Raw genomic sequence first — 18,976 nt, 5'->3', positions numbered from 1 at the left:
TACAGTGCGTGTTGGCGGCTGAGCCAGCCTGGAGCCCTGAGGAGCAGCAGATCCCACCCAGTCCCCACAGCTCCGCCCGCGCCGCGCCCGCCACCGCGGCCCTCACGGGGGCCCCGCCTCGCGCGTGCGCGCCCGGCTCGGGGCGCTGAGGGCGGCAGGGCCGGGCCGGGAGGGGCCGCGTTCGCTCGGGTCGGTCCGGCGGCGGAACGGCGGCCCCGACCCGGGATGTGGCGGCGCCCGGCCGGGCTCCTGCTCGTCTTTGCGGCCGCCACGGCCGCGCTGTGGCTGCTGTCGGTGCGGCTGAGCGCGGGGCAGACGCGCAGGTGGGTGTGGGGGGCCGGGGCTGTGTCCGTCTGTCCCCCGGGGGCTGCCCGCGTGTCCCTCTCTTCCCCCGGGGCTGCCCGCGTGTCTTTCCTCCCCGCAGGGCACTGCGCTTCCCGGCGGACCTGGAAGAGCTGCGGGATCTGGCCGAGGCGCTGCGGGACTACGAGCGGCAGCACCGGGGCGCGGCGCTGGCCCTGTTCTGCGGCGCGTACCTGTACAAGCAGAGCTTCGCCATCCCCGGCTCCAGCCTCCTGGTACGGGAGCGCGGCGAGGGCCAGGGCACTCACGGATCGGGCAGGAGGAGCCGGAGGGACCCGAGCGGTCTCCCAGCTGGGCAGGAGTAACCCTCAGTGCCAGTACGGGTCGGGGCTGACCTGCTGGAGAGCAGCTCTGCTGGGAAGGATCGGGGAGCGTTGGTGGCTAATGAGGCCGGGAGGGTCAGTGGGATCCTGGAGTGCACTGGGAAGAGCGTTGCCAGCAGGTCAGGGAGTGATCCTGCCCCTCTGCTGGTGAGGCACAGCTGGAGTGCCAGCTCCAGTTCTGGGCTCCTCAGGACAAGAGAGGTGAGGAGGAGAGGGTCCAGTAGAGGCCACAAAGACATACAGCTGGAGCATCTCTCTGATGAGGAGAGACTGGGAGCTGGGCCTGGTTAGTGGAGAAGACTGAGAGGGGATCTCACTAATGCATATAAATATCTCCAAGGGGTGTCAGAGGATGGTGCCAGACTCTGTTCAGTGGCGCCCAGCAACAGGACAAGGAGCAATGGCCATAAACTAAAACACAAGAAGTTTCACCTCAATATAAGGAAGAATTTCTTTCCATGGAGGGTGGCAGAGCACTGGAACCGCTGCCCAGGAAGGGTGCAGAGTCTCCTTCTCTGGAGACATCCCAAACCCACTTGTTCCTGTGTCACCTGCTCTGGGTGACCCTCCCTTGGCAGGGGATTTGGACTGCATAATCTCCAGAGGTCCTTTCCAACCCTGACAATTCTGTGGTTCTGTGACACATTGTGTCCCCCAGGCCTCACTCCACATTGTCCCCACAGAATGTCCTGGCTGGAGCGCTCTTCGGGCCATGGATGGGGTTGGTGCTGTGCTCGGTGCTCACGTCTGTGGGAGCCACCCTCTGCTACCTGCTCTCTGCAGCCTTTGGCAAGCAGCTCATCGTCCACTTCTTCCCTGAGAAGGTGGCTCTGCTGCAAGGGAAGGTAAGAACTGGCAGTTCTGCTGACATCCAGGGTGGCCCTGGGCCAGGCTGCTCTTGGGGTGACAGTGAAAATGAGTGTGTGCAGGGGATGCATGAGGCCTGCTGAGGGCACAGTCTAGGAGCAGGCTGCTCTCTTGGAGCAAGCCTGTTGGCAAAGAGGCTGCCAGGAAAATCCCAGATCCTAAGGAAAAGCAGACATGAAATAAAGGAGTGTTTGGGAAGCCCCTGTGCTCCAGAACTGCCTCCATCCATGCTGTGTTGTATGCTGGAGGTGGTCCTGCTCTTGACTTCCTGATCTATGGTTCAGGTGAGGTCTCATTTCCATCCCTTCTTTGAAGAGGGCTGGCTCACCATTAAGCTCCCATACATACATAATATTGCTGCTTTCCATCAGCTCTGAACTGATGTTATGCAGTGGCATGTTAGAATAAAACCTAAATCCACTCCAGTATCGTGGCCATTTGAATGTTACTGCTGTCTGAGGAGCAGGAATAATGTGGAACGTTTCTTTTGGCAGGTAGAAGAGAACAGGAGCTGCTTATTTTTCTTCTTGTTGTTCCTGAGGCTGTTCCCCATGACACCAAACTGGTTCCTGAACCTCTCAGCTCCCATTTTAAACATCCCCATATCCCAATTCTTCCTCTCCGTCCTCATTGGTAAGGCCTGGGGACACAGCCTGAGGGGACAGTGTGACACTGCTGCTCTTGGTATCCCTGAGCCGGGGGGGCAGAGCTGGGACTCTGACCCTTGGTCTGTTTCCTCTGTGCTGCCCTTGAGCATTCTGTAAACAGGTGTCCCAAGTGCTGCAAATTTTGCTTTACACCCGGTTCTTTCTGCTACAAGCACAGACCCCTGTGTCTGTGTAATGGCTGTAAATGAAAACACTGAGTTCCACCTCAACATGAGGAAGAATTTTCCATGGAGGGTGGCAGAGGACTGGAGCAGCTGCCCACACAGGGCATGGAGTGTCCTTCTCTGGAGACATTCCTGTGTCACCTGCTCTGGGTAACCCTGCCTTAGCAAGGGAGGTTGGACTGGATGATCCCTAGAGGTCCTTCCAACCCTAACAGTTCTGGGATTTCTGTGTCTGGCCTTGGGCATATTTGAGCTCATTTTCCCTAGGGGGGTACTAACAGCTTTTTTCTGCTCTGATTCCTTCAGGCCTTACACCATATAATTTCATCTGTGTGCAGACAGGGGCCATTCTGTCCCAAATCACCTCTCTGGATGCCATCTTCTCCTGGGACACACTGCTCAAGCTGCTGGCCATGGCTGTGGCAGCGCTGATTCCAGGGACCCTCATCAAGAAATACAGCAAGAAACATCTGAAGCTGAATGGGGACAAGCAAGTTCAGACACTCAATGGCAAAAAGAGCTTGTGATGGCTCAGGTGCCCCAGTTTTGGGGTGAAAGCTGCAGGACTCTGTTCCCAGGGGTTATATTCTGCATGCTCTGTGCCACCAAGGACAGTGGCAATTTTTAATCATCCTTCTCATGTCAGAGGAGGTGTCAGTTCTTATTTTTAATGAATGTTTACCTGTGCGTGTGTCTGCACGGAGAGAGAGATACAGGGGCTTTGTGAACACTCAGTTAATTTGCCTGTTTCATTTAAATCAGTCTCCTGTGCCTGAGGCTTTGGGGAATCAAAGGAGGAGTATGGGCATCCTGTGAGAAAGGCAGACCAGAACACAGCTGTGGAACACTGGCCAAGCACAGCCCTGGCGGCAGTAGGCAGGCCCTGCTCCCTCCAACTCGACAGATTTAGCATTTTTGGCCTAAAATGATGAGCCCTGTGCTCCAGTGCAGCTGTACAAGCACCAACTCGAGAAAATAATGGTGTTCCAGGGTGCAGCTGTAGAACATTCTTCTTTGATTCCCATGTTAAACCAGCACACCCTGCAGCACAATGCTCAGGATTTGAGCTGCCTGAATCAGTCATGCCTGAATCAGTCATGTCAGAATACTTGAGATTGCTTCTCTGGTCTGCCAGTGGCTGCTACTCCCCATAAAGACTAAAGGGAAAAAGGACAGGAATGGATGTGCCTGACTGGCAGAGATTTGTCCTTGAAAAGCACCTTGAAACATTTGCTCCTGTATAACTAGGAGGATTCCAAATAAAGAGGTGGGCTCTGTCTATGAGAGCACAGAATCCCAGAATGGTTTGGGTTGGAAGGGATCCTAAAGCCCATCCTGTCCCTCTCAGGGGCAGGGACACCTTCCACTATCCCAGGCTGCTCCAAGCCCCATCCAGCCTGGTCTTGGACACTGCCAGGGATCCACGGGCAGCCACAGCTTCTCTGGGCACCCTGTGCGAGGGCCTCAGCACCCTCCTTCCCCAGGGATGATACTCTGCTCTTGGGGTTTTGGTATTTGCTCTCCATGAGGAGATCCACTTAGAGGATAAAGTAACCTTCATGGTATGGAAGGGGGCAGACGTGAGACCCCAGAGCAAGGCTTCATGACATCATACCAAAGTCCATGAGAACCCGTTCCCAGATCACCAGACCAGCCTGCAGCATTGAAGTACACTGGCTTTTTATTCCATGCATTGTTTGCTTTGATAGTCATTCTTGTTTCCATCACTGTACACTGGTCAATACAAAAAAAAAAAATCAAGTTTGTCTCAGGAATCCACAGAGCAGGGAGGAGGGGATGAACACTACTGGACAGGGCCAAGATGAAATGGGTACTTAACACGACAGCGGGGAGGGCAACATTCAGCTCTGGGAGAAAATCTAGGCTAGTGTTCAGGAGCTGTCAGCAGCCACGAGAACTGGATCAGGGTACTCAGGATGCTGGAAAGGGAACCCACAAAGTTTACTCCAGCCCTGGAACGCAGTGTTACTACAAGGAGTAAGCAGGCCCACTTACACCTCTCAACCCCAGACCCTGCCAGGAGTGGAAGTGCGAGGAACCGCAGCAGAGGTGCCCATACAGCGACGTGGGGACTGTGTCTGTGCAATCCCAGGGAGGTGTCACTAAGGAAAGTCCTATATAACCCCCCCAGAACTGACAGCAACCATCCCAGGAATGTGGGGGTGCTGAGCCAGCTCTGCCTGCACACAGCAAGGCTGTGGGACGTGTGTGCAGGGGAGGCTGGGGTGACACCTCCACTAGGGCTGCCCTAGTGGCATTCCCAGAGGGATGCAGCGTCGGGGGCAGCGGGTGGGAGCAGCAACGCTGGACTAACAGTGCAGTGACCCGGGGGTGTGAGGAGAATAGAGCTAAATGTGGCAGCCTGGAGGGAGCAGCTCTGCTTGTCCAGGCTGCAGAATGGGCCAGCATGTCCCCAGGCAAGGATGGGGAGGGATCAGCACACACCCAGGACAGCTGGCCCAGAAGGGTCCCGAAATCAGACACACCAAAGCTCTGCGAGCCCAGTGGAGCTTCATCCCATGGTGGAGCCTATGCAGAGACTGCAGGTACCCAAGCCCCTCTGGAATCTGTTTGTCAGGGACTGCATCACCACAGGCTGGAGGCCCTGGGGACAGTGACAGGCCTGAGCTGGAGGCAGCTCTGCTTCGGGGCTGTTTGTGGGACTGCCCAAGGATACCAGTGCTGCCCAGGGGTCTCCCAGAGCCTGCCAGGTCTGAGCAGAGCCTCCCCAGGGGCACAGGGCTTGGCACCCTCTGCTGGGGACACCTGATGGCAGCTCTCCACCTCTTTACACCACAATGTGTTACATGCACACAGTTCTCCACTGCTAAACTCCCACACCTCGGTCTCGAGTCTCCTGAGTAACCACCTGCACCACCAAACCCCTCTCACCCCACAACAGCAAAGCCATCTCTGGCCCTGCCAGCTCCTCCTGCCACTGGCCGAGAGATAAAGAACACTGGGGAGGAGAAACGAGGGGGGGGAAGAGAGAGGAAAGGAGCCAGCAAAGAGCTTCACTCCTCACGGGATTCTGCCTCCGCCCAGAGCAGGGTGAGCAGGTCACTCCCTCTCCAGGAGTCTGTCTGGTCCTGCCCAGGTGATCCACCACATGGACCCACTGCCCGGGGCAGCTGCCCTCCTCCCTGGTGTCCTTTTGGATGCTCTGGCCAGGGAATCTTGTCACAGTTACTCACTTTGTGATCAATTCAAAAGCCACTCACTCCCTGACCACCCTTCCCACATTCCCACCAGTTCAGCGGCTGCCGACCACCAGCAACGTGAGGAAACTGCAGCTCTGCCCACGAGGAACCTGACTGCAGCGCCCTCTCTGTTCTCTGCCCTGGGGTAACAGCATCCCTGGAAATCACGAGAGGCAGCAACTCCTGACAGCCACTGAGCCCAGCTCTGCTCCCACCCCTCCGGCGAGCAGGGAGAAGGTAACATCACACACAGAGATTACAATTGTGCTAGCGGTGAAGCCAACCTTCTGATCTACAGAAATGATAATAAATAATAAAATAACATTATAACTTAAGATCTGTCTGTAGTCCAGCTACAAAAATTTAAAAATATGGGATAATTTAACTCATACAATACTGCTCTCTGTATAAGTAAGACATTTTCCTTCACTTTGCCATGAGGCTATAAATTACCACAGTTAAGTTCAAACCAATATTTTAACATAAAATGTAAACAAACAAAGCAACAGAAGTACCTGTCCATGGTCCATTCCTGCCGTTCACCTCTGGCTGGCCATGCCAGCCAGCGCACTGGGAAGGGCAGAGGGAGGGCTCTTGCAGGGGGACATCAACTAAGGAAGGGGGGGAACGTGCTCTATCATTTTGTTCTCTTTCAATATTATTTTAGAAGAGTAGTGTTTGAAGGGAAGGCACTATGAGTTCTATCAGAAAACAAATTTTTCTCATCTGCCAATGCCTCGGCCTGTCACATACCAGTACTATCCTCACTTGCACCTGCAGAGTTTCAGCTTGGAGGAGAAACAGAGGCCTTGGGGCACGCCCGAGACACAGCCGTGCCACGGCCATGTCAAGATTCCCTGCACAAGGCCTGCCACGAAGGGCAGGCAGCTGCTAATGCTTCCAAGAATGTACAGTGAATAAGGAGACAGAGCAGGGCCGATGCTCCTAGCCAGGCCAGTGATTCCCAGTCTTCCCCCTCAACACACAGCTCTCTGCTGGTTCTCGATGCTGCTGTAGGTGAGAGGCTGCTTCTCCCAGTCCAGTCCAGGCGTCTCCAGTGTCCTCCCCAGAAGTGCTCGGGCTCTGCGGAATGTGCTTTCCACACTTTGCAAGTCCTTGCTTGGCCAACACTGAGTTGATTGATTTCTTTGACTGACTGAAACAGACAGGAGGTAAGAGGAGGAAGTAAACTGGGAAATGGCACGCTGCATCTGAGAGAGGTTTCCCTGCTCAGCTGGAGGTTGACACTCCCAGAGTGAAGCAAGGACGGTGGTAAGAAGTGCTCTGATACCAATTCTCGAGAGGACGAGGTTAGAATACATTTGCAGGATCTCACAACAAAATGCTGATTAAAAAAAGAAACTAAAAACCCTTAAAATAAAACCCACCATTACATTCCTGGGGATGTATCGACTCAGAAGACCCTGGATGTTAGCACCTCGGTACCAGTTTTCTCCAGGAACATGTCCACCTTCTGATTAAAAATGACCCAGCTGGTTATACTGAAAACACTTTGTTCACAGGTGACCCTACAGTCAGGTCTTTTTCTGCTTTTCCTCATTTGATAAGACTGAGTGGTTTAGTTCTCTTGATCTGTTCTCCAATCTTCAGGGCCACGAGGCCTGGTCCCCTGTGCAAGCAGCAAGAGAATCCCCCGTGTCTGTACACAAAGCTGTCCAGGCAGGACTCCCAGGATGTTTCTCCATAGTGTGCTTGCTTTCTGAACGGTTTTTTTTTTTTTTTTGCAACAAGTCTGTGTGTCTATAAATACAATCCACTCTTTACAGTAAAAAGTGTTAAAATGTCAAAAAAATAAATATCCATGTTACAGTAACTAGATTATTCAATAAAATACATCCCTGCCATTCTTGATTGAAATGCTCAAAGAGAATTAATTTCATTTGGACATTTTCCAGAGATTCGGGTTATTGCAAATCACTCCTGGGGTGGGAAGGAGAAGCATCTTCTCTTCCTGTAAAGTGTGATGAAGGGGAATGAAGTGGAATCTCAGGGAAATCAAAATGCCAGTACCAGGAAGCTTTGGGGGAGATCTGTATTACCAAGTAGCAGAGCTGCAGGGCTTATTGGTCCTGACTGTGGCATCAGAACACTCCCCTTCAGAAGAGTCACAGTCTGATTCTCCAAACTGTGGTGGGTTCTGCAAGACAAAAGGAAAGGGGGAGACTTGAGCACCATTCCCGTACTGCACATCACCCACACATCCCAGTCCGTCACAGCAGCCAGGCAAAGGTCACCAGAGGAGGAGAGTGGCACACACAGGAGAGGGCACAGCACACGACTGCCCCACCAAAGGTCACTTGTGTCCCCTCAGAGAGGGGCCAGCACAGAAATGCCTGGTCAGAGCACTCCCAAGCGCAGCGTTAGGAGGAGATGGTGCAGCAGGCTCTGCCCTTCCCCTCCCAAACACTTGAAAGGCAGCAAAAGGAAGAAAGTCATTCCAGCTTTGTCAGCAAGGCTGCCAATGGATATGTCTGAGGCAGTTTATATCCGCTCCATTTCATTATCTATTTTTATCCCACTTAATGCAACTGCAGATCTGACGGCCTCCCAAAATCACACTCATCTTGACCAGCACATTATGTTCAGCTTTGTTTGTGCTACTTTTCCCCCACCCACTCTTCTGCCAAGCAGGAGGAAGATTGGGCATTGCAGCAGTTGCTTTGCCATAGTACACCTACCACAGCATTTCCTAGGCAGCGTTCCAGCTTTCTGGCCCTTGGATTCCTTTCCATAACATTTATGTAGTTTTTTTCCACTGAGTGGAAGGACGAGGGGATAACCAACTCACCTCACAGCTGTGTTCATCTGCACAAAGTTTGCCCAGAGACATCTGAGTCTTGACCCTCCGCACAGCACACTCTTTGTCAGAAAGCCCATCTGACTGCGTGGAGATTTCAATGGGGATCTCTGGAGTCTGGGACAACATGTCCTCCAGCTTCTCAGCCAGCTCATCCTCCAGCTTGGTGGCCAGCTCATCCGGGCTGTTCGAGTGGTCGCTTGTGTTCCCCTCCTCTCCATCCGACACGGAGAAGTTCTCGGAGCTGAAGGTCGAGTAGGACTGGCAGCTACTGATGCAGCGGTGGGGTCTGCAAACAGGGAGAGAAGTTCAGTGCTCACCTTGGATCACACTCACAGGAACTTCCTGGGTGCTGTGTTCACTGCTCTGCTACACCAGGCCTTGGGGAGTGCCTTCCACATCCTGCAGCTACAGATTTCTACCTCTGCTGAGTGATTTAGTTCAAGACCTGCATCTTTAAATTCATCTGTTCTTATTTGGTCCTGTCTGCTATGTCCATATTAGCTGATCTGCCCTGGAGCAGATTTTTCTTTGACAGTGCCTTTTCCTAAAGGAAGGCAAGGCTGTACTGTGCAGTTCAAGCTAACTCACCTGGGAATACCTGCATCACCTGGCAGCCATCCCAAAAGCCAGGCAGGATTTAGGAGCGTCCACTCAAGAAATAAACTCACAGTTAGAGGACCGTGGAAGTGGCCTTGTGCCAGGATTCAACAGCAGTGGGGCAACACATCAGTTGAGGGACCATGCCAGGAGACCCACAAATGGGCACCACATGGAACAGGCAGTTTGTCCTCCTTATCTTCCAAGTTAGTAAATCACAGAGGAAACAACATCACGCAGGAGCTGTGTGAGTCACATAACTCATCCAGCCCAGCGTTCTGCCTTCAACCCCAGGCAGGAAGGAATCATCTGAGACAAGTATGAGACCAGGGCATGCAGACAGAGCCTGCTTTCTCCTGGCATCTCTTCCTGGTTTGTACCACTCAGCACATCTGACCTCTGAGTGGAAGCGCAAACCCAGTGACAATGCTAACAGTCACTGAGGGATCCATACTCCAGAAATTCTGCACTTATGGCTCTTCATGCTCTGATTTCCACAGCACACCTTGACAATGAGCTCCACATTTGAAAATGTTCTGGATGGAAAAAGTGCTTCCTTTTCTTCACTTTAAAGCCCTGTTTGCTTCACTGGCTGCCCCTACCATGAATGTGAAGAATCATTCCTTGTCTATTTTCTCCACGTAAATTACAATTTCATGCACCTCCGGTGTTGCCTCTCCTCCTGCTAGAGAAACATTTCACATGGATTTGTTCTCCTCTTCTATGGAAACCATCCCTAACCACTCTTGTCACACTTCTCAGTACCTTTCCAAACTTTACTGTGGTCTTTGAGCTGGGGCAATGAAGGGGGCATTAGGATTTAAGCTTCAGGTGTGCTGTGGATGCACACAACAGCAGACAAGCTTTTATTTTCTTCTTTGCTCCTTTGAATCAAACCTTTAACCTGTCTGCCTACTGGATCACTCCTGCACTTCAAGCAGCTGCTTTCATAAAGCTACAGCACCAAGTCCATGATGTCTTTCCTGAGCATAGGACTGTAAATCCTGCTGTTCCCCAGGCTTATGTAGGAACACTCCCCGAAGTCTTATTTTACAGGCAACACCATCACATTTGATCAGCTGTTGTCACTTAGCTCCGCAATCTTATCTGAATTCAGTTATGAAGGTGCTGGGCTGGAGTCCTCCCCACTGCAGCAACAATTAATAAACAACACTGGGAAGAGCCCCACAAAGGGTTCCCACATCCACTACATGTGATCCTGGTGAAACAGATGCAGCAGCTCATTTATAAAGGCAGAATAACATTATCAAGTGTGATCAAGTTGTGGTGCAAACAGGCTGCAGCAGGAAAGCTGGGCCAGAGAGAACATCTCAGGATGGGCTGGAACAGCGAGGGATCAGCTGAGGGTGGATGTGACACAGTGAATGGGATTCTATTCTTTTGCCAGCACCTTCCCCAGTTTCAGTGCTGGTGTGCAGCTGCTGTGAGAGTTGTCCTCCTCAGTTTTGTCCCACCAAAGAGAGATTAGAGTGAATTCACCTTTTACCTTTGTCTGCGAGGAAACTCCACTTCGCTATCGACCTCGCCCTCCTCCTCTTCTGATGACTCGTCCCCGCTCTGGCAGAAAACAAGGACAAAAAGGGTGTCATGTTTGGGGAAGTTCAAACGTGGCTGACCCTTGGTCCTCCAGGACAAAGTCACTGTGCCAACAGGTTGCAAGAATCCAGACCAGAAAACAGCCTGTGTGTCAGGAACACTGACTCAGACGTCATCTTACCAGGAGGCTGTTTCAGGCAGCCTCAAGGGCACCATTCCTGAATCTGGAGTGACTGCCTGAGAAATACACTGGAGTATTTTAGCAGGCAAGGAGCACAGAACGTTCCAGATTCTCACTGAAGCAAATCAAGTAATTAGTATCACATGGAAACCCACATAAATTATTGAGCTGATTTGGCGCTCTTGGCTTTACCCTCTTCTGCTGCAGCCCATCAATAGAGCAGGATGGAGGATGGCACAGCCTTTGCCAATAGGTTTCACCAACTAGGAGAACTTGGGATTTGTTTCATACCTCAGTGAGCACAGAGACTTTTATTCTCCTTCTCCCACCCAAATCTACCCCCACACTGCTGGGTTTTTACAGCCTCCTCCTATCCTATCCAACCTGTCATCCCCTCATTCAGTTTCAGTCTTTATTTCATGCCATCCCCTTGTCTTACAAGGTCCCACTCCCTTCCTGCTGGGGCCAACCCACACTCTGGTAGTTATGCTATTTTCCTTGACTTTTCCAGCCAGGCCCAGTTTTCCTGCTCTTTGAACTCAGACTGCTTCTTCTCTCACCTGGATGGAAGCAGGAGGAACAAAGAGCTGTTTCTGTACAACTGTGCCATAACCTCTTTTTTACTCTTGCAAAATCTTCACAAAATACAGGAGGAACTACGACTTTCAGTGCAGGGGGACAATTTCTGTCAGGTGCAGCAAAAGGGATGTCCCCAAGATCATGGCAAATGTTGAATCCTTGTTCTGAGACACAGCAGCAGCACAGATTCCCAAAGAAACTCTCACGTGATATTACAGAACAATTTAAAGAATGCATTTATCCCTTCCTTTGGAGAAAGGCTTGAAAGCATTTTGAGACTGTTTCAACATCAAAAATTCAGTAGAACAAGCTGCAACTCCAACTAAAATTGGCGAAACTGCACGTAAGAGAACCAGGCCCTACCAAAACCACATCTTCAAACCCCAGTGCTCTGTCCTCACCTTTTGGAGGGATCTTGCTTTGCAGGGCAGCCCTGAGGAAGCCAAGTGCTGGGGAGTGCCCAGGGCGGACGCTGCCGTGCCCTGCTCCTCCAGCTTCTCCATGAACTGCGCGCTCTCGTAGAGGGACGCGGACGCCGGCGACTGGGGGCGGCTCCCCCCTGGTTCAGCGGACGCCATCTGTGCCTGGCCACTGTCCTCGTCCCTGCACTGCAGGCAGGTGTCGTAGGGATCCGCCTGGCAGCACTGCCAGCGCTCGGCCGTGCCGTCCTTGCTGTCCAGGCCGCGGCGGCAGTCGGCCTCCATGGCGGTGGAGATGAGGTCGGGGCTGGAGCCGGACATGCGGCGCTGGGCGTGGTTGCTGAGGGGGCTGCGCAGCGCGGCCGCGGGCCCGAAGTAGCGCAGGTTGTTGGCGCAGGTGGCGATGTCCTGCCCGTGGGCGTGCAGCCGCGAGTGCTGCCCGTGGGCACCGTGGCCGGGCTGCTGTGGCGCTCCGGGGGCGTGGGGAGGGGCAGGCGGGGGGGCATCGTCTGGCGCTGGCTGGTTTTTCAAGATCCCTGCAAATTCATTGTAGCTGCCTTTGCTGTTCCCCCGGCGGTGCCGGGGCTTGCTGCGGTACCGGCTTTTGCCACTCAGGGTTGACATCTTGGGACTTCCTGAGACTGGGGAGCCATTGGATGCTGCTTCTGTGCTGGGTATGCCCTCCGACTTCAGTAGATCTGGCCTGGGAGACAGGGAGAGGAAGGCACATGTCAAGCCACAGACAAAGAAGTGACACCGGCCCAGAGCCAGGATGAAGAGGCAGCTGGAGGCAAAAGCACACTCTGCTTCCTAAAATCTACAGGCTGCCCTGCCCTTCAGCTGCTTGACTCCTGCATTTTGGTCCCTGAGATTCTCTCCACTCAACGTCCTTTCCACTCAGCTCACCCTGCTCTACACTCCCTTCTTGCTGTTTTCTCCAGGAGTTGTCACACGCTCTCCTTTTCCGCTCTGATTTTGATGTTCTCTCCCAAAATAGCTCCCTCCCAGGACCTTGGGGTAGAGCATGGCTCTCACTCTGTGTGTGTACAGTGGTGGTGATCAGGCTGCTCATCTCAGAGCCGTGTGGGGATATTAATTCAGAAGTGATTATTCACTGGTAATCAGGACTAACTCCTGGATATCCCCAAAAAAGTAAAGACTAAGACAACTCCTCTAGAAAAAAATAATTTCCCTATCTAAAAGTCATGCAGAAGAGAAATAACTGAAAGGACAGCATGAATTCCCAAATCTCAAATCCCAAATTAATTCCTCAACAATTGAATCCATCCTTCCTGAGGTCTGGCTGATTTCCACAATTCCTCGCCCTGCTTATTCCCATCCAAGTCAGGGATGATCTAGCTACTTGGACAGTTAGGAATTTGAGAAAACACAAGAGATAACTCCTGTCCAAGCACCATCATCTGCTCAAAAATCACACAGACCAACAATTCATTCACTCAACCAACATATCCTGTGATTCTGTGGCTCCAGAGAGCTGCCCAGGTGGGAGGGATGGCAGGATTCATCCCTTTCACCTTAAGATAATTAAACAATTATGGTTCTGAGGATCAGATGAGGCCCAAGTGTGAACACCCCTTTGTCCCACCCTGCATTTCATCAGGCTCAAAGGGAAGAACTGCCTGCTCATCCCAGTGGGGATCAGACCAAAATTGTCTCCGGCTCTGGCACAGGACTGGGTTGTTACTTCTCACCGTTTGGTCTGGCTGCCTGGTTTATGGGAGACCCCTTTCCTCTTCATCAACTTCTCCACTGTATTGGGGTGGATTATTGGTCTGACCGGGTGGCGTTTGTAAGTCCCAGGGTATTTCTTTTCCACTGCTTGTTCCCTCCTGAAACATCAGGGAAAGAAAAAACAAATGAAAACCACATCACTTGTCTCTCTCCCCACCTGCCACTCCCGCTGGGCAGGAACTGGCTCCGCAGGGAACGTGCTGCATGCCCGATTCCCAGCCACGGCTGGCTGCAACACAACCTGCTCTGCTGGGCAAGGACACAGACACTTCTAAACTCCTTCTGCAGGCAGCAGGGACAGGGCCCTAGCACACAGTCCAGAAGCAGCACTGCCGTTCCCTTCACTCATGGGCCAAAGAATGCCAGCACCAAATGGGAAGGTGCCTTTCTCCCAGTCAGTAAGCACTGACAGTGGTCTGCAGGAATTCACTCCACAGGGCTCTCTCCCTGCTGGCCAGCAATTCCCCAGCCTTTGGAGTTTGTCAGGGGACACTAAATCTACACGTGCCACCGTCCAGTTCAGAAATGCAGCGCTGTTTCTGCTCTGCTGTGTGCAGACTGCCACGTGCACCACGCCATTCCCACACACGTACTTGATGAGCTCCTTCTCCCGCACCTCCAGCTGCAGCATGATAGCACTGAGCTCCATGTACAGGTTATTGGCTCGCTCCAGCTTCCTCTCGTAGTGCTCACGGATATCTAATGCATGTCTGAAAGCAGAAAGGGCTTTATTCCAGTCTGACTTCCACGGACCAAGAGAATGAGGATAAGTACAGGTGCTTTAGGAAAAGGCCTTTCAAAAGTCAAATTTGCCAGATGTACTGCACTGAACCCCAGACACAGCTAACAGTGAATGATGATTAAGAGCCTGACACAGGAATAAATCATGGTATGGTTTAGAAAGTGTTTAATAGCCTTGAAAGGGTGGCAACACTTCTCCCTAGAAGAGCTGCAAATGCCTCACACGAACCCAGGAGCCCTCTGGCCAAGCCCTGATCATCCTGTTTGCATGGAGAAGGGGCTAAACCTCTCCTCTACAGGAACAGGAAAGATGTCATGTGTCTGTATTTCATTACCAGCAGGGTGTCCCCACAGCCCCAGTACAGCTACAAGATGTGACCACCCAAAGCTCCCTGGGGACAGGGAACACTGAACTGCATCAAATTGCCTGGCCAAGGGCCCCTTTGGCTCCTCAGGTTTGACACAGAACTGCTTCTTATGTGTTTTATGTTTCTCTGTCAACTGTATTTGCAAATTTTTATCACAGGAGGAAACACTTTCCCTTCTTTAAATAAACCTTCTGCTTTCATTTTTAAGTTGGTCTAATGTTCAAAATGCATTTCAGTGGGGCTGTTCATATGAAGTATGTTCACTTCTCTGGAATAACTAACCCAAAGAAAGTATCAGGGCAGAAAATGCTCACAGCCAACCTCAGGATGGATTTCCCACTGAGATGGATGTATCTGCTTCAGTGCTGTCACCACAAACGCCAAATCTCAGGCAGAAATATTCCCTGGGAAACACACACGCCTTTGCTACCTTGTCTGGAGCAAACTGTTGAGACTGCCCAAGAGCAGGGACAGTTCCCACTGCTTTTCTCCAGCTTCCCATCAGCCAAGCACTGCTCATGGCCCAGGCCATGCCCATGGGAATTTCAGTTTCTGGGTTCACAAGGAATTTAGGCTGCCCAAATTTATACCACCAGGAATACCGGGTCCTGTTTTGGGAACCTCAGTACAAGAGGAGAATAAAAAGAGTCAGGGGCTGGAGCAGGAGGCCCTGTGAGGACAAGCTGAGGGAAGGGGAGGCTGGATGAGAAAAGCAAACAGTAACACAAAAGACTGTGAACAGACCTCAGCTCCTCTCTTCGACGGCGAATCAATTCTTCATCCAGCCGGTGGATACAAGTTCCTTCACTTTTAATTTTCTCAAAATGTTTCTTCACTTCTTCTCTCCATTCAGCCTAGGAAAACAATTCACTTTCAGCTATTTACAAAGAGTTGGGATCTGTAGGTGCACCACAGAAAAATTCTTGGGCAATGTTCTTTGTGTCTGCAGAAAATTACAGCTTTGGCTTGAGAATGTACTTTTGTTAGCTGAATTATTTTGGGTAACAACACTGCAGCACATTTAGTGCCAGCATTTTCAAATGGTATTTACAATATTGTGCTCCAAATAGAGAATTTAAAACATTATCTGCATTTTCTAAGAAATATTTTTTTAATTCCTAGAGTTCTTTCTAATGTTTTTTAATTCCCAGAGTTCTTGAAATGTTCTCTCTTTAAGAGAACATTTTCTTTCCTTTCAGCAGCGAAAATAAGTAGAAAGGCTCATGATTTGGAAAGCTCCGTGATGATGCCTATCTAGGGTGATACTCTATTTGCCCCTTGAAGCCCTGGTTCCTGCAGAAGAAGTCTCAGCTTGGGAAAGTTTGGGTAAAAGATTTTCAAACACCCATCGGGTTGCTCCTCCCCAAGAATCAAACTGAAATCATGTATCCAGATGTGCTCTACTCAATGCACCCTCCAAATCAGATCCTTGGAGCTAATTCCAGCACTCACAGGCTCCAGCCTTTCCCCAGTTACCTGGGATTTGAAGTAGGTTTCCTGAGGAGTAGCCAGCACATCAGCAGAGGCGATATCCAGGTGCATCAGTGTCTGCCGGAAGGACGGACGGTTCCGGGGCTTGCTCTGCCTGGAACAAAACAGAAACAGCCAGGGGTGAGGTGAGGGGTGAGCACTGCCAGCCTCTGCTGCCCTGCTGGGGTGAGGGGTGAGCACTGCCAGCCTCTGCTGCCCTGCTGGGGTGAGGGGTGAGCACTGCCAGCCTCTGCTGCCCTGCTGGGGCAAGGGGTGAGCACTGCCAGCCTCTGCTGCCCTTCTGAAAGGGTTTCACTAGACCCTGTTCTCTGAACCAAGCACCTGACAGGTTAGAGAAAAGGAGCTTTTCTGGTTTTCTCTACAATTTAATTGTGCTAGAGGTGGTTTGTGATGACCCATTCTGAAGAAACAAAAGAGGTACAAAATGTTTAAGACTGGAAAATGCAACTACAGAGTGAAAGATAGGAACAGTTTCTATCCTAACTTGCTTGCCAAGAAGAAACATACTTTTGTTTGTTGTCCCATCAATTTCCAAATTTTGTAATGGGAAGACTCAATCTAGTAGAAATGAAAACTCCCATTCAGGGTGCTTCTAAGCACTGAAGGTCTGTGAGTTGTCACACAGCACATGCCTGAGTACTGCAATGCACTCAACAGCCCTTAGGATCACAGACAAGTACAAAAACATTCAGATTTTTGAACTTGAGTTTCAGGACTGAATCCACTTTGCACAGGGCAAAAGCAGCTTCTTGAGCCTCCTCTCCCCTACCAACCACCTCCTTCCACTAGGTGGGGATGCAAGTGTTTGTTTGTAGGTACTCTCTGTGGTACCGAGCTGCACAAGCTGCCACAGGGTAAACAGCCACTGGGAAAGATCCACACGTGCTCTGGCCTGTTTTCCCCTTTGTGCCATGGGGAGGATGGCTGCTAAAACCCATGGAGTGGGAAATGCTGGAAGACCCTTCACACTGTGTCAAGATGTAATTACAAAGACAAAGCATTAATGTGAAACCCAAGACAAAGAATTTCAACTCTAATCTGGTACATGGAGGAAACTGACAGCATTTTCCATATCTGAACCTGGAAAATCCGTGTTCCAGACAGAAAGCTCACATTTCTCTTTGTTCAGTCCAAAGCCAGTTGCTTACAAAGGGGTTTCAGAGGGAAAAATCAGTTCCCTTCACTCTGGATGTGGCCTCAAGGAATTTTACCCCTACTTTCCTTCCAGTTCCTTTTGTCTTCCCACAGAGCCACCTTTTATCCCCTGCTTTGCTACAGCAAAGCAACGCCCTCTGTGAAGGCTCCTGAAGATGTCCTGGGGTCCAAGCCTGCTGCCACAAGGAAGCAGAACCCAAAATGTTAAAACTTACTTCTCTCAGGTGTGTGAGATGCTCATCTAAGAGCCCTCTGCTGTGGGCTCCACATCCACAGGTTTTTTTCTCCTGACTTTCACAGGTTTTGCTGGGAGCCAGCCCTAGGTCTGTGCTGTGTGAGGTTCAGGCTCTTACCAGGTTTGCTTCATGAGGATTTTGAAGCCATCTGGGCAGGTGGAAGGGACAGGAAGGTGGAGGCTGTTACTGCCCACTCCCCAAATGATGGCCGAAGAGTCCACGTCCTTGTAGGGAATCTCTCCCGTGAGCAGCTCCCACAAAACCACCCCAAATGACCTGATGAAGAAACAAACCAGGATAAACTGAGTTCACACAGAAGCTGTTAACAGAAACATCTGGAGCTTGAAAAAAGCATTGGCAAAACAGGGAAATACGGGTGTCTGGTCTGAAACTGCAAGTAGGTGCAACAGTGGTTTTTAACACACCAGGAACTCCTCTGCTCCAGCACTGGGCTGAGCACAAAACCACACTGGTTTTCACCCACCCTTTCCTGCTTCTTTGTGAGATTTTAAAGATCATGAAAGCACATTTTCTGTACAGATTAAGTCTTGCTTCTGTTAAATGAAAAGACTCCAAAGTCTACTCTCAGATAAACTTTGGACTGTTCTTGCTGGTAAGAACAGATGATTGACTACTGCACAGACTGACAAGTGTCTTACAAAGACAACACAACAAAGGTTCTGTGGCTTTTTTACATTTCATTTAACTGGTTTTGTTTTCTTTTCCCTAACCAAAGGCTCTCTCTGCTGTTACCTGTAGTCCCAGGTAGGAGTTTTAAGGTTTGAGACTCAGCACTACAACTACTGCAACACAGAAATTAGGAAACAAATGCTACTTGCATAACTGTCAGGACCAAAAGCACATGAGGTCTCATCTGATATTCCTTTTGTTCTGAAGAAAGCAAGGATAAAGCAAAAAAAAAAAATTAATTAAGAGAACTCAGTCTGGGAAAGAACCTCCTACAAGAACTGAAAGATGTAGGTAAGAAAATTCACTTCGCTTCTCTTCCTTAGTGAAGTGCCAAGAAAGAACCAAAACCTTAATTTTTAACAGCAAACATCTGTTTTGTATACAATCATCACCCAATAAAACACCAGAGAAACACCAAACCAGTCAATACAGAGTAAACAAAATGCTGCTGAGAACCACCACCACCGTTCCTGCACATCAACAACTGGGCTGTGGTCCAGGTGAGGCACAACCATCTCCATTTCCAAGCCAGATGTGCCACCTTACTCCATGTCCCATCCCTCTGGGGACACCGACCTTGCCAAGCTGGAGGCTCCAGCCAGGTGAAAGGTGAGAAGGGTGTTTCTGTTTCTGGCTTGTACCAATACCCAGCTGCTTTTATTAAGTACAGAACTTCTAAGAGACAAGCTACCAGGTCTGAACAACCACCAGTCAGGAAACAACTTCATGTGAAAAACACTGCACTTTCAAAGCCCACTGGCTTCAAATCATGTGTAAAAAAAA

General features: G+C 50.8%; 2 protein-coding genes across 4 annotated transcripts in view; one reads left to right on the top strand and one right to left on the bottom strand.

Annotated features, from left to right (window-relative positions):
- Positions 1-140: 140 nt before the first annotated feature.
- TMEM41A (transmembrane protein 41A) lies at positions 141-3,119 on the top strand. 2 transcript variants are annotated; one of them, XM_082287698.1, is made up of 5 exons: positions 141-323; positions 425-578; positions 1,370-1,531; positions 2,048-2,186; positions 2,692-3,119. In XM_082287698.1, the coding sequence occupies exons 1-5, from the start codon at positions 226-228 to the stop codon at positions 2,910-2,912; spliced, it is 774 nt and encodes a 257-aa protein (XP_082143824.1). In that variant the 5' UTR covers positions 141-225; the 3' UTR covers positions 2,913-3,119. The 2 variants fall into 2 exon arrangements, with proteins under 2 accessions (XP_082143824.1, XP_082143825.1); XM_082287699.1 differs by lacking the exon at positions 2,048-2,186.
- A 4,255-nt stretch (positions 3,120-7,374) lies between these two features.
- The window catches only part of MAP3K13 (mitogen-activated protein kinase kinase kinase 13), a 68,467-nt gene continuing 56,865 nt past the window's right edge, over positions 7,375-18,976 (bottom strand). The window contains exons 8-17 of one of the 2 annotated variants that reach the window (XM_082287707.1): positions 17,621-17,779; positions 16,098-16,206; positions 15,366-15,475; positions 14,106-14,222; positions 13,473-13,610; positions 11,743-12,463; positions 10,532-10,602; positions 8,416-8,713; positions 7,667-7,764; positions 7,375-7,578 (exon numbers count right to left, since the gene is read on the bottom strand). In XM_082287707.1, the coding sequence (XP_082143833.1) occupies positions 7,542-7,578; positions 7,667-7,764; positions 8,416-8,713; positions 10,532-10,602; positions 11,743-12,463; positions 13,473-13,610; positions 14,106-14,222; positions 15,366-15,475; positions 16,098-16,206; positions 17,621-17,779 (1,858 nt within the window). In that variant the 3' untranslated portion in view covers positions 7,375-7,541. Of the gene's footprint in view, positions 7,765-8,415; positions 8,714-10,531; positions 10,603-11,742; positions 12,464-13,472; positions 13,611-14,105; positions 14,223-15,365; positions 15,476-16,097; positions 16,207-17,620; positions 17,780-18,976 lie in introns of both variants that reach the window. The other variant, XM_082287708.1, reaches the window with a different exon arrangement.

This window comes from Coloeus monedula (genome assembly GCF_965178545.1).
Source record: "Coloeus monedula genome assembly, chromosome: 10".
In the NCBI taxonomy this organism is placed as follows: Eukaryota; Metazoa; Chordata; class Aves; order Passeriformes; family Corvidae; genus Coloeus; species Coloeus monedula.
Note: the sequence above shows the minus strand (reverse complement) of the source record. Positions and strands in the feature narration are given on the sequence as shown.